This window comes from Nematolebias whitei, chromosome 10 (assembly GCF_014905685.2).
Source record: "Nematolebias whitei isolate Nwh7 chromosome 10, NemWhi1, whole genome shotgun sequence".
NCBI lineage: Eukaryota > Metazoa > Chordata > Actinopteri > Cyprinodontiformes > Rivulidae > Nematolebias > Nematolebias whitei.
Genome location: NC_056507.1, coordinates 38,849,940 through 38,862,752, shown reverse-complemented (window position 1 = coordinate 38,862,752; position 12,813 = coordinate 38,849,940). Strand labels below are relative to the sequence as shown.

General features: G+C 48.1%; 1 protein-coding gene across 1 annotated transcript in view; it reads left to right on the top strand.

The window, feature by feature from the left end:
• hdac10 (histone deacetylase 10) overlaps positions 1–12,813 on the top strand; it is a 72,691-nt gene that overhangs the window by 50,174 nt on the left and 9,704 nt on the right. Inside the window, exons 13-15 of the mRNA XM_037683736.1 lie at positions 11,202–11,442; positions 11,522–11,603; positions 11,716–11,801. Coding sequence (XP_037539664.1) covers positions 11,202–11,442; positions 11,522–11,603; positions 11,716–11,801 — 409 coding nt within the window. The remainder of the gene's footprint in view (positions 1–11,201; positions 11,443–11,521; positions 11,604–11,715; positions 11,802–12,813) is intronic.

Sequence of the window (12,813 nt, the reverse complement as noted above, 5' to 3'; positions counted from 1 at the left end):
GAACAGGACACGAGGAGTCAGGAACCAAAGGATCACGAGGGGTCCTTCAAACAAGCCGAGGAACCAGGATAACTGGAAACAAGAGAACAAGGTTAGTACTGGAGAGTCTAAGCCTAAAAGGCTTGAAGCACAACTACCATGGAAGGTGATATGCTCCAGCGAAGAGTAGCACTGGACTGCAGCCTTTTATAGCAGGAGAGCCTCCTCAGTCTGATGGCCGTCAGGTGTGGTTAATTAGCGGCCATCTTGGAGGAGGAGCTGCAGGCAGTGGTACTCTTACAGGGACGACACCACCGCCTTCTTTGATGCAGAGTCATGCAGTGAATGATGAGGGATTCCTCTGAGAAAGGCGATGCGGAGCTGTCCCCTCCCTCCTGGAGAGCGTAGTGACGGAAGACGAGCGGCCGAGCGGATGCTCAGCCACCTCGGATCTTCCCATGTCAGCGACCACACCGCTCCCAGCCGTCAGCGCCCTCTTCTCGGAGGATGTTAACACAAGGGACTTTCCGTCCCTTGCCTCCCTCCGCCCTGATCGGATGATCTAGTGGCAAGGTTGGTTCTGCCCCGGCTCGTCGCCCTGACCCCATCTGGCCTCGCTGACCAGCTGTGACGTCACACTGGAACGAGGCTGCAGCTGGGCCCGGAAAGCTGAAGACATCCATCTCCACCTTCACCTCCATCTCCAGAGTGGAGTGTTTTACGGATCTGTGTTTTTCCCTCAGTCCCCCCACTGGAGCCAAGCCTGGCGGTGGCACTTGGGTCAAAAGCTTCCAGGATGGACCAGCAACCTGTCCCTCCAGGGAAGCATGACCAGATGTTGACAAGGTCTCCAACCGAGCTCACCAGTGCTCATTCCAGACAGCCGCAGCAAACAACAACGTCGCCCTGCTGGCCTACAACATCTCAAAGAGGCTGGAGGAAGCAGACCTACTGGAGGAGACAAAGAGCTCTCTCTGTAAAGCTGCTGATGTCATTTTTAACATGTGCCACCTCTGCGGTCTGCCTGTCTCGCATCGCCGCCTGGATGACCATGACCCAGAGGACCACTTGGCTCCGCCTCTTGCCATTCTTGTCCGAGAGGCTGCAGAAAGACCTGCTGGAGGGCCCCATCACCTCAGAGGTGCTGTTTGGGGCCAACTTCAGAACCATCCTTGAGAAATTGCAGAGGTCCGAGGAGGTCTCAGAGACTGTACACCATCTGGTGACGTCACAGTCCTCCTCCCGCCCCTCCGGTCGATGGAGGGACCGCCGTGGCCAGCAACAGCAGCAGAGGTTGTCCACAGCTGCAGCAGCGACTTCACACTCCGCTCCTCCGCCGGCCCCCTCCACCAGGGAACAATTCCTTGAGGGGAATGTGTGTGTTTTTTGATGAGGTATGTTTTGAAATATAACAGAAACATCTCTGAAAGTAAAGTTTCATCTGATTCCAGCCTGACTGTCAGATCAACTGAGCTCACAGCTACCTCTCTTCACACTTTCCCCACACAGAACGAGCCAATAACTTCTAAACAGCGTTTTAAATGGCACCGCAGTTCTGTAAATATCACAAAACACTCATCTGCCACGTTAGCTAAAAATTATGTTTTTTCAGCAGACCGAGTCCGATAAAATCCCTCGCTCTTAGCCAGTGCCGGTTTTTATTTTCTGCCGTTTTCGGTCATGTCACTGCGCAGCGGGAGTAAACGTTTTTTCTCCACGACAGCTGCAGCCTCCACCAAAACGGCGTTTTCACTCAGAAAGCGCTCACGCCTCCTCTCAGTGCGCGCTCGCCCACCTCAGCTCTAACGTGAGACTGCAGCCTGGGTTCAGTACAGAGGCACACATACAGCATTTTTCTGTTGGCGCCCCCACCTTGGGTTCCCCCCCGGGTTTTTAGCCTGGTTGATGTCTGTGAGAAACATGACACACAAAATATGTGCCCGCTGTCTGAGCGTTACTCAGAGTGGCAGCGAGTGTGTTTCCTGGACAGATGGACGGACTGTCTGATCAGCAGGGGTTACACGCTGCAGTTTCGCAGCTCAACCCCCATCGTTCAGAGGGATTATAGAGACAGTCCTGTCTTCTCCAGAACAGAGCTCGTCTCTCCAGTCAGAAGTTCAGGAATTCCTGATGAAAAACATGATTTCCAGAGTTTCCAACGGAGAGGAAAATACGGGGTCTTTTTTCCTCCCACTACTTCCTGGTTCTAAAAAAAAAAAAACAGAGGGATGAGACCCATTCTCGACCTGTCCCACATGCTGACAATCAAACAGCTGCTGGAGAACTTCACCAGAATGACCGGTTCACCTCCATAGATCTGAAGGGCACATAATTTCACATTTCCATCATTCTGAAACAGGAAATTCCTGTGTTTTTCTCCAGTGGATTCCGTATCAGTCCAACATGCTACCGTTCGGTTATTCCCTCGCCCCACGCACGTTCTCAAAATGCGTGGAGATGGCTCTGCAGCCATTACACATGGCAGGAATAAGAATTATTTTTTATTTGGACGATCTGTTTTTATTAGATCAGTCCAGGCAGGAAGCAGCTGCGCAGACCAAACGCTAGCGTTACACCTGCTAAACCTGGGTTTTCTATAAACTGGGAAAAGTTCCGTTCGCCCATCCCAGTTGATTGTTTATCTGGGAGTGGAGCTAAACTCAACCACAATGAGAGCCCGTTTATCACAGCCGAGAGCAGAAGCTCTGTAAGTTCAGTTCCGTCATGTCAAACCCGGCAGCGTAGTGACAGCTCTGCCTATCATGTGACTCCTGGGATGGTGTCAGCGGCCCACATCGTGGTTCCTTTGGGCCTACTTCACATGAGACGCCTTTAGAGATGGTTCGCCCGCCTGCGCATAGATCCTATGCGCCAGAAGAGGCGGATTATTTTTGTGCCCCCCCTCCGTGAGAACCGATCTGAATCACTGGGGAAACCCCCTCGTTCTGTCAGAGGGAGTTCCCATCAGCAGGCCTACGTCACATGTCTCAGTTTTTCCACAGACATGTTCCTATCAAGCTGGGAGGAAGGTGTCTGTCCCAAGCAGTGGGAGCACAGTGGCTGGACCGCATGTCGCTTTACATAATGTGCTAGAATGTTTTCACGGTCTGAAACGTGACTCATCATTGTGTCCCCTGCTGCGGGGTCAGCATTTTCTGATCCACACAGACAACAAAGTGACGACAGTTTACATAAACCATCAGGGAGGTGTGCGCTCAGCCCAACTGTTATGCATCGCGAAACAGCTGTTGTGTTGGGCACACAAAAACCTGCTCCCCATCAGTGCAGTGTACATTCAAGAAGAACTTTCAGGAAGAACTGTCAGTCATCCTCGTAGCTCCTGAGTGCATAAGCGCTCCGTGGTTCCCGAATCTGCAGCGACTGATATTGGGTCGGCCGTGGAAACTGCCGTGGGGGGGTGCTCTCCTCCAGGCAGGAAGAGCGATCAGGAGTTACCCAGAAATAGGTCAGCACCTTTGGGTCTGGCTGCTGAACGGATCCGTTTAGAAAAAGACGGGCCTCCCATAGGATGTGGTGCGTACGTTTTCAGGGCACACGAGCTGCTTCCACTATAACGTTGTACACATCAAGTGGACAGTTTTTTAGCGCTGGTGCACAGAAAAAGGCGTGGAGGCCATCTCATGTCCACTAGGTGGCATGCTGTCTTTTCTGCAGCAGCTGATGGACAGTGATCTAGCGTTCAGTACAATTAAAACTTATGCTGCAGCTATTTCTTCCTGTCACGAGGGCTTCGGTGACAAAACAGTTCTTAATCACCCGTTGATGAAGCATTTCCTGATAGGTGTACAGAGACACAGACCAGTGTCACGTCCACTAGCTTCACGGTGAGACCTAATGATGGTCCTGCACGATGGTCAAAGCTTATTCTGAATTTTTAGATCAGGTTTTACTTAAATTTCTGTCATTAAAAACAGCCCTGCTATTAGCTCTGACGTTGGCAAAGAGAGTGAGTGATTATCTGCTCTCTCTGTTGCTCCATCATGTCTCAGAATTCAAGCTGACGGCAGTTCAGCTGTACTGCATTTTAACCCTACTCTGAAAAACATCACAAGCTCATTCAGATCGAGAGTGATAACCTTGGATGGGTTTTACCCTCCTCCTCATAATTCTGAAGAGGAAGCAACATCTCACCTCTTCTGTCCTGTGCGCGTGTTTTTAGTGTTACGTGGCGCACATGGCCGCACTGCGCTGTTCTCATCGTCTGTTCGTGCATTACAGGGATAGCTCTTCAGGACGTCCTCTATCCACCCAGCGCCTCTCACACTGGTTGTGTGAGGCTATTTCTAAAACTTACAGTTCATCTGGGCTGGACCCTCCTGAGAATCTCAGAGCACATTCCACCAGAGGGTTTTCATCCTCCATGGCTCTGCATGAAGAGATGACAGTGGAGGATATTTGTATGGTGGCTGCCTGGTCATCACCATGTTTGATTATTCGTTTTATCTACGTGATGTTTCTACTTTCTCCATGACCCATTCTGTTCACAGGATTCTGACAGAATGATTATTATTTGTTTCATGGAGCTTCACTTTTGAGCTCACACCTGCCTGCATGCAGTCGCAGTATGATATATTTATTATCAGTCACAAGTTCATGACTGCTGATTTTATTGTTATTAATCGGTTCATCCTGAGGAGCTGTTGGTCTGCTCTGTTCATCGTTACACTGTTACAATTTGTATCCTCCGTTGTTCCTATTCACAGCAGCAGGTCTGCTATCTCAGCCTTTTTTTCCTCACCAGAGATCTTTTCTCCGGTGCGCTCCTGCGCATGGAGCACACAATTATGCAGCGCGTAATTACGCACACAGAAGGCTGAGTGATGAAATGTTTTTTTTTATGCAAGCAGGTGCTTCATGTTGTGTCTGAGTGGACCAAGTGAGGCATAGACTACATCCTTCTTCGCCTTTAACCCACTAGCGATAGCCTTAAAGGGCAAAGCCTAAACGAAATAGAACGTTGGTTACATACTGTAACCCCAGATTCTATGAGTATAGGCGCAGCCCTTTAAGTTCTGGGCCTCACTGGTTCCTAAATGGCTGAAGAAAAAAGCTATTTGGGTGCCGATTACCCGGTCTCACCGTAATTTATACGGACCGGGGGTAAGACCCACACAGCAGGTGGGCGTGGACTAAAGTTTTCAGTGCTGCGCTGTGCGCGAAGGGATAAACCCTCTAGCGATAGCCTTAAAGGGCTGTGCCTATACTCATAGAATCTGGGGTTACAGTACGTAACCAACGTTCTTTTACTAACTTCGTTCGGTGTTTCACTATGGGAAATGCTCCAGCGTGACCATCTATGGAAGCTCCAATGACATTACGTCTGTCAAAGACAGACCGGTTGAGCCGTGTTCAGGGCTCCGCCCCCACCATGACACCACAGTCAACCGACCACCTCCTACTCATTCTCGCTTTCTTCCTGTGAGAAACTACATCAAGATCCCTCAGCACAGTCAGGCTAGCTAGGTTAGCTGCTAAACAGTTCCCAGGCGTCCCATAAAGGAGTACGTTGCCGAATGCAGTTCTTGGCGTCAGCTCGAACCGTGTTGAGTAAGTTGGTGCTTCGCAAGAAGTAACTTTGTTACATTTGGGAGCGGTGACCGCGTCAAGGCGAGCTGTTCTCACCGCTCAGTTTTAACTAATCAAGTGGTTGCAAGTGTAACGCAAGCTAACGCGCCAAGGCGAGCTAGCTTTCCTTAGAGGTAGCATTAGCTTGGTACCTTTAGGGGTTTTCTATTACAGCTAACGTGTTACAACAAGCGTTTTTTAGCCTAGCTGTTAGCCTGGTTTTAACCCCGCGTCTAGCTTTAGCGACGAACAGTTAACGTGTCACAGCGAACAAGTTTCCTTATCATTATGGCTACGGCACCCACCCCCACCAAAGGGTAGGAACCTAAGGCTAAAGAGGCTGTATCCCGCCCATGCCCCTCGTCATGCGGGGCCTCCATTTCGGGCAGGGACCCTCACCCAATGTGCATAATATGCATGGGCGCTAAACACACACAAACGTCACTGGCGAACCCTCAGACATGTCAACACTGCTCCTCCATGCCCGAAAAAATCTTAGAAAGGAGGCTGAGAGTGGCAGTCACAAACAGCCAGAACCCGTGCCTGTCCGCAACCGCAGTAACAGGTGACGGCCATCAGCCGTGAGCCACCACGTGCTGGGCGGACATGTTGGAAGAGGAGTCCCCGGTCATGCCGCCACTCTTGGGGGGCGGGGCAGAACAAGACCTGCAAGATGGTAAGAGGCTCCCACCAGCCTCCACGCCAAACAGCTTTTACCAGCTGTCCCAGCTTGTATGAGGGAAATGAGCCGTTACTGGTCAAGCCCTTTTAGGAGCAGGCTCCCCACCAAGGGCTGCTCCAAGCTGGAAATACAGGGGATGGTGGAGTTGGGGCTGACCAAATCCCCAGCGGTGGAGCCCTCAGTGGCGTACCACCTCCACCCCAACCGCAGGTCAGTTTCAGCCTCTACTAATATTTCTCTCCCAGCTGAATCGGACCGCCTCACGGCATGGATTTATCAGGGAATGTACACATATGCTGGACAGTCTGTGTGTTATCTTAATGCTGCCACACTGTTGTCAGCATATCAAGCAGAGATCCTGGATGAGATGGGCGCCAGCTGGACTCGGGGTCACCTAACCCCTCACTGTGGGATGAAATTTGTGTTGTTAACAATCTCATCCTACGCTCATCCAGAGGAGCTGTCCAGGGCAGCGGTCGCGTCATGGGACTTGCTGTTGCAGGAGAGAGAGCCCTGTGGCTGAACCTGTCAGGCCTGGGGGACTCCCAGAAAGCAGAGGTGATGGACGCAGCCTACGACCCGACCAAAGGTCTCTTTGGCCCAGCCTTGGAGAAGACGAGGGAGATGAGCACCCTTAGAAAACAAGAGGGTGAGGCTTTTAACTTCTGCTTGCCACTCAAATCGAACCCCCACCTGGCTCAGGGTCCAAGACCCGGGTTTGCAGCAGCTCTGGCGGCAGCAAGGGGGCGGCAGGGTGGTTCTAGCACACCCAGACAAGCAGCTGGTCACCCAAACCAGCAAAATAAAGGGGAAAACCCAAGGCCTTGGGGCAAGCACTCCTTCGCAGCAGCAGCTGCCAGGAAACGTCCATCCCACCCCAGAGAGGGCAAATAAAAAGCGGACGACCTAACAACCCCACCTTTTCCACCTCCAGTAAAAAGGAGAAAATTGGCAGAAGAGGAAACCTGCCTGTGTTCACACACTCCTGCAGTTCCCGGTTCAACAGAAGTGCAGTTTGTTCAGCCCTCTCATGTTCAGAGAGAGGAGACTGTGAGGCAGAAAACACAGTGTCACCAAGCACTGAATGTGCATCATGCACCCAAAAGCACTCGCTCAATGTCACCTAACACTCACCAGTGCCTCAAGAGGCCTCATTTTGTTCAGGGGAAAACAATAAAAATAAATGCATTTCTGCAGCCAAGCACATTGCTAAGGGCAGAATGCACCCCACCAACAAAACAAAACAAAACATGAAACTGTATAAGCTCTTGCCCAATAGAGGGCGCTCCTGCTCTATCAATGAAAAGAGCAGAGACCTGTTATGGCACGAGCGTGACATCACCGCTCTCGGAGCAAGTGGAGTGCATGCGCAGTTTCACCATGGGTTATGACCACAATTTCCCGGGGGTACAAACTTCAGTTCAACATGAAGTCACCCAGATTCAACGGAGTTGTTTTCTCTGTAGCCAGCGGAGATTCAGCTCACGTTTTGGAGGAAGAGATCGCCTCCCTTTTAAACAAGAGAGCGATCAGAGTAATACCGAACAAGGAACCGCAACAAGGCTTCTATTCTAGCTATTTTCTGATTCCAAAAAAGGATGGTACTTCCCTCCGCCCATTTTAGATCTGCGTGTACTAAACAGACACTTATGCAGATATACGTTCAGAATAACAAAGTCCATGCTCAATAATTCAGGTATACAATCCAACATTTTTCAGTCAGGTCATCTGGACAGTTTCTTTTTTTGTGCTGAAACGTTTCGCCTTCTATCCGGAAGGCTTCCCCAGTCAAGGAAACACACAACACAAAACTAATTCTTCCCCTAACAGCTTACTCCAAAGTGGAACAAACCAGTTTTGTTGGTGCTAAGGTGGTTTCTTTGGTACGCCCCCTCCTCCATTGCCGGCCCTCTTCCTTATTGACAGTCAAGTCAAACTGGATGAAAACAACAAAGTCCATGCTCAATAATCCAGGTATACAATCCCAACATTTTTCAGTCAGGTCATCTGGACAGTTTCTTTTTTTGTGCTGAAACGTTTCGCCTTCTATCCGGAAGGCTTCACCAGTCAAGGAAACACACAACACAAAACTGATTCTTCCCCTAACAGCTTACTCCAAAGTGGAACAAACCAGTTTTGTTGGTCTCTTTATTGAGCATGGACTTTTGTTGTTTTCAACCAGTTTGACACGACTGTCAACAAGGTTTTGTGTTGTGTGTTTCCTTGACTGATGAAGCCTTCCAGATAGAAGGCGAAACGTTTCAGCACAAAAAAAGAAACTGTCCAGATGACCTGACTGAAAAATGTTGGATACGTTCAGAATGTTAACACACAAAACACTGTCGATCCATCCGTCCAGCAGATTGCTTTCTAACAATAGATCTGGCGGACGCTTATTGTCATATTGCAATTTATCCACCACACAGAAAAGTTCTCAGGTTTGCCTTTCAGGACAAAACCTATGAATTTCAAATGATCCCATTTTGACTTTTGTTAGCTCCGCGGGTGTTCAGCAGGTGCGTGAAAGCACCCCCCCCCCCCCCCCCCCAGGGGCACATAGCATCAGAATCCTCTCATATATAGACAATTATCTGATATGTTCCCGCACGCAGGCACAAGCAGTCAGCGACTCCCAGGCAGTAATAAAACATTTAAAAGACCTGGGATTCAGAATAAACTGGACAAAGAGCTGCTTAGTGCTCAAACAAAATACAGAATATTTGGGTCTCAAAATACTCTTGTCATGTGACGCTGTCAGAGAAGAGGATCACATCCTTCTCCCAATGCATAGCAAGCTTCCAGCAGGGGAGAGTTGTCTCATTCAGACTTTGTCTGCGCCTGCTCGGGTTAATGGCCTCAGTAATTACGGTGGTAAAACTGGGTCTTCTAATGATGAGGGACTTTCAAAGATGGGTCGCATCACTGAGTTTATGCCTTCGCCGCCATTTACATTGCAGAGTGAAAGTATCTGCAACATGTATGATGGCTCTGCATCCATGGAGGGACCCAGTGGTTTTCAGCACTGGGGTTCAGCTAGGAGCAGTAACATCCAGGGTCACCATCACAACAGATGCAACCCTGAGAGGATGGGGGGCCACGATGATCAGCAGGACAATGAACGGTGTGTGGTCACAGACAATGTCACGCCTTCACATAAATGTGCTGGAACTGCAGGCAGTTTTTCTAGCTTTAAAGCATTTTCTGCCCCATTTAAAGGACTGTCATGTCTTAGTGAACACAGACAATTCAACGGTGGTTGCTTACATCAACCGTCAGGGCGGGACACGATCATAGCAACTGCACAGACTGGTCCGAGAGTTAATCTTATGGAACAGCACCAGACTACTCTCAGTCCGGGCAACTCATGTGGCAGGGATCCTGAACAGAGGAGCAGATCTGTTGTCCAGGGGCAACCCTCGGTATGGAGAGTGGCAGTTCCACCCTCAGGTGGTGGAGCAGATCTGGCAGAGATACGGCAGGGCTGCCGTAGATCTCTTCGCCTCATGGGAAAACACCCACTGCCTGCTGTTTTTCTCCCTGTCAGACACAGTTGCTCCACTAGGGGTGGATGCTCTTGCTCGCACGTGGCCAAACGTGCTGCTGTATGCATTCTCACCTCTCAGCCTGATTTCTCCCACATTGAGCAGAGTGAGAGAACAGGGCTGGTCTTTAATTTTGGTGGCCCCATGGTGGCCATCCAAGCCCTGGGTGGCATAAATTATTCAAATGCTGTCAGGGGAACCTTGGCCTCTTCCTGTTCTCAGGGAGGACCTTCTGTCCCAAGCCAGGAGAGAAATTTATCACCCCTACCCAGCCTGCATGGCTCTCTGGGCCTGGCCCGTGAAAGGTGGAATCTCAATCTTCCTCAGGGGTCATTAATACAATTCAGAACACGAGGACATTTTGACTAGTCAAAATGTAATTCAAGATATCTTGAATTGTTATTCTGACTAGTCAGAATGCAAATACAGATATCTTAAATTAGCATTCTGACTAGTCAAAATGTAATTGTTCCTAGTCAAAATTCTATTTTAGATATCTAGAATGTACAGTATGTACAGATAGTCAGACTACTCGATTTTATGTTAAAAGGGCTTGCCATATTAGCTTTCCATCCTCCTCCATTATCCTCTGAAATGGAGCGAGACCATAACTCCTTGTGTCCTGTGTGGTCACTGAAATCATATGTTGACAGGACAGCTGACTTCAGGAAGTCAGACCAACTGTTTGTTTCTTGGGCCTCAACTCATAAAGGGAAACCAGTGTCACGCCAGAGGCTGGCACATTGAATTGTGGAGACAATTAGTCTCTGTTACAGCTGTAGGGGTACAGAGCCCCCGTCTGGGATGAGAGCCCATTCTACCAGGATCATGGCCACATCATGAGCCCTGTTTCGAGGAGTATCAGTACAAGATATTTGTGCAGCAGCTAGCTGGGCCACACCGCATACATTTGTATGTTTTTACAGGCTGAATGTGGCTCAGCCATCCCTAGCTCTTGCAATACTGGACGCCGATACTTCGCAGCCTTCTTAGTCCGGGTTCAGGATAGTTGTTGGCTTCGGAGCTTTTTTGCAATACGGGAGTGGGCCATATCTCCCATAGTGAAACACCAAACGAAGTTAGAAAAAGAACGTTAGGTTACTTAACGTAACCCCGGTTCTTTGATAACAGAGTGAGGTGTTTCACCAACACTTCTCTCCTTGCATGGTCACGGAAAGAAACCATCCTAGAATGAGTAGGAGGTGGTCGGTTGACTGTGGTGCCATGGTGGGGGCGGAGCCCTGAGCACAGCTCAACAGGTCTGTCTTTGACAGACGTAATGTCATTGGAGCTTCTGTAGATGGTCACGCTGGAGCATTTCCCATAGTGAAACACCTCACTCTGTTAGGTTACTTACCGTTACGTTAAGTAACCTAACGTTTCCACGTGTCTGTACCCTCCCCCCTCTCCAGCCGGGCTGCCTCCTGCTCATATTAGCACCAAACGTATTAAATCAGTAGAAGGCGAAGCAAAGACAGAAACTGGAGAGGACGAAAAAAGCACAGAGGAGAATGTTTGGCCTGAACCTCCGAAGCGTTTCTCTCCGACTGTTCGTGCTGCTTCGGTGCTTTCCGATGATGTGACTTGTCCCGACAGATGTAAACGCCTCAACGCCAACCAGGATGTTGATCCACTCATAGTCAGCAAACTGAAGTGAAAATGATTCACACTTATAAGATTTATTTTTACTCAATTGTGATCTCTTTAATAATGAAATTGTTTTAATTTAAAGGGATAGTTTCATCAGCGATGCAGGTGGCTGTGACACTCTCGCTAGAGTTATCACACTGGTGGAGAAAATGGTGCAGAATGAGGTACAACCAGGGTTTGGTTTGTTATCGGTTTAAATACTGTGCTGGTTTGATGATTTTCTACTTACAGTTTTTGTTTTGCTGACATATTAACCAGCTATCGGCTACTTTTCAGATCCGCAGTGGCTTGGCGCTGGTTTGTGATGTCACCATGGCGATTACATGTGTTGTCCAACATGTTACACCTGATCTCAACAACCGGTAAAAGCTTCGTCTAGCCCTAACTGATTGTAATGTATGCTTTTTTATAGGCTAGGCTAAAAAACATAAGGGTTATTTGTTCTGTAATGTTCTTTTAAAGTAATAGATATCTATGATAAATTTAATCTATCTAATTTTTATCCACTGTCAGATGGCAGTAATATTATTTTGTCTGTGTGTTTCTTCATGTGTCTGCCACAGTAGCAACACATCTCATTAGCAAGTGGATAGTTAATAAAAATATCAAAAAGTAATTATCTGTACACAGAACTGATCAAGCTGCCAGGGACTGCAGCTTGTCTGACAAAGTCACGAAACCTCATGTTTACTTATTGTGCATTGATTGTCCCTCTTTTTCAATAAATCAAGTCAACTCAACACAAGTGGTAGCAAATTTAAAGTTGGCTTTAACACTTGCCAATTATTTTAGAGATTGAGATAAAATTAGCTGTGGTAGTAGTTGAGACTACTCTGTAAAACATCTAAGATTCAGTAAATGAGCAAACTACATTTTTATTGTAATCATCTAAAGGTAATTGTGTCAATTTTTCTATTTGTTTATGACAAGATCCTCAAACCTGCACTGCAGAATGAGAGGGTTGAAATAGTTAAAAAAAATTATTTCAACACTAAAAACAGCACTTCTACTAATGTGTTCAAAATATATGTTATACCTCCACTGAGGTGTTTTTAAGATGACTTGATTAAGGGGAAGATAATCTTTGCAACTTGTCTTACCTACCAAAGGTTAAAATAATGTGCACTAGTCAGTGCATGTGACATGCTAGTGTCTTCCAGGTTTAACACTTAAGACCACAATTTTTAATAGTATTTTGAATGAGAAAATGCATATTTAAACTTAAAAAATACATAATACCACTGAGAGAAAGTCTCCTTGAAAGGCTAAGTCAAATTGATCAAATGTGGGATACAGTAGTCTCTCGTTAATCGCGGGGATCCATACCCTGAAGCCCCACGATAAGTGAAAAACAGCGAAGTAGGAATAGTAGTA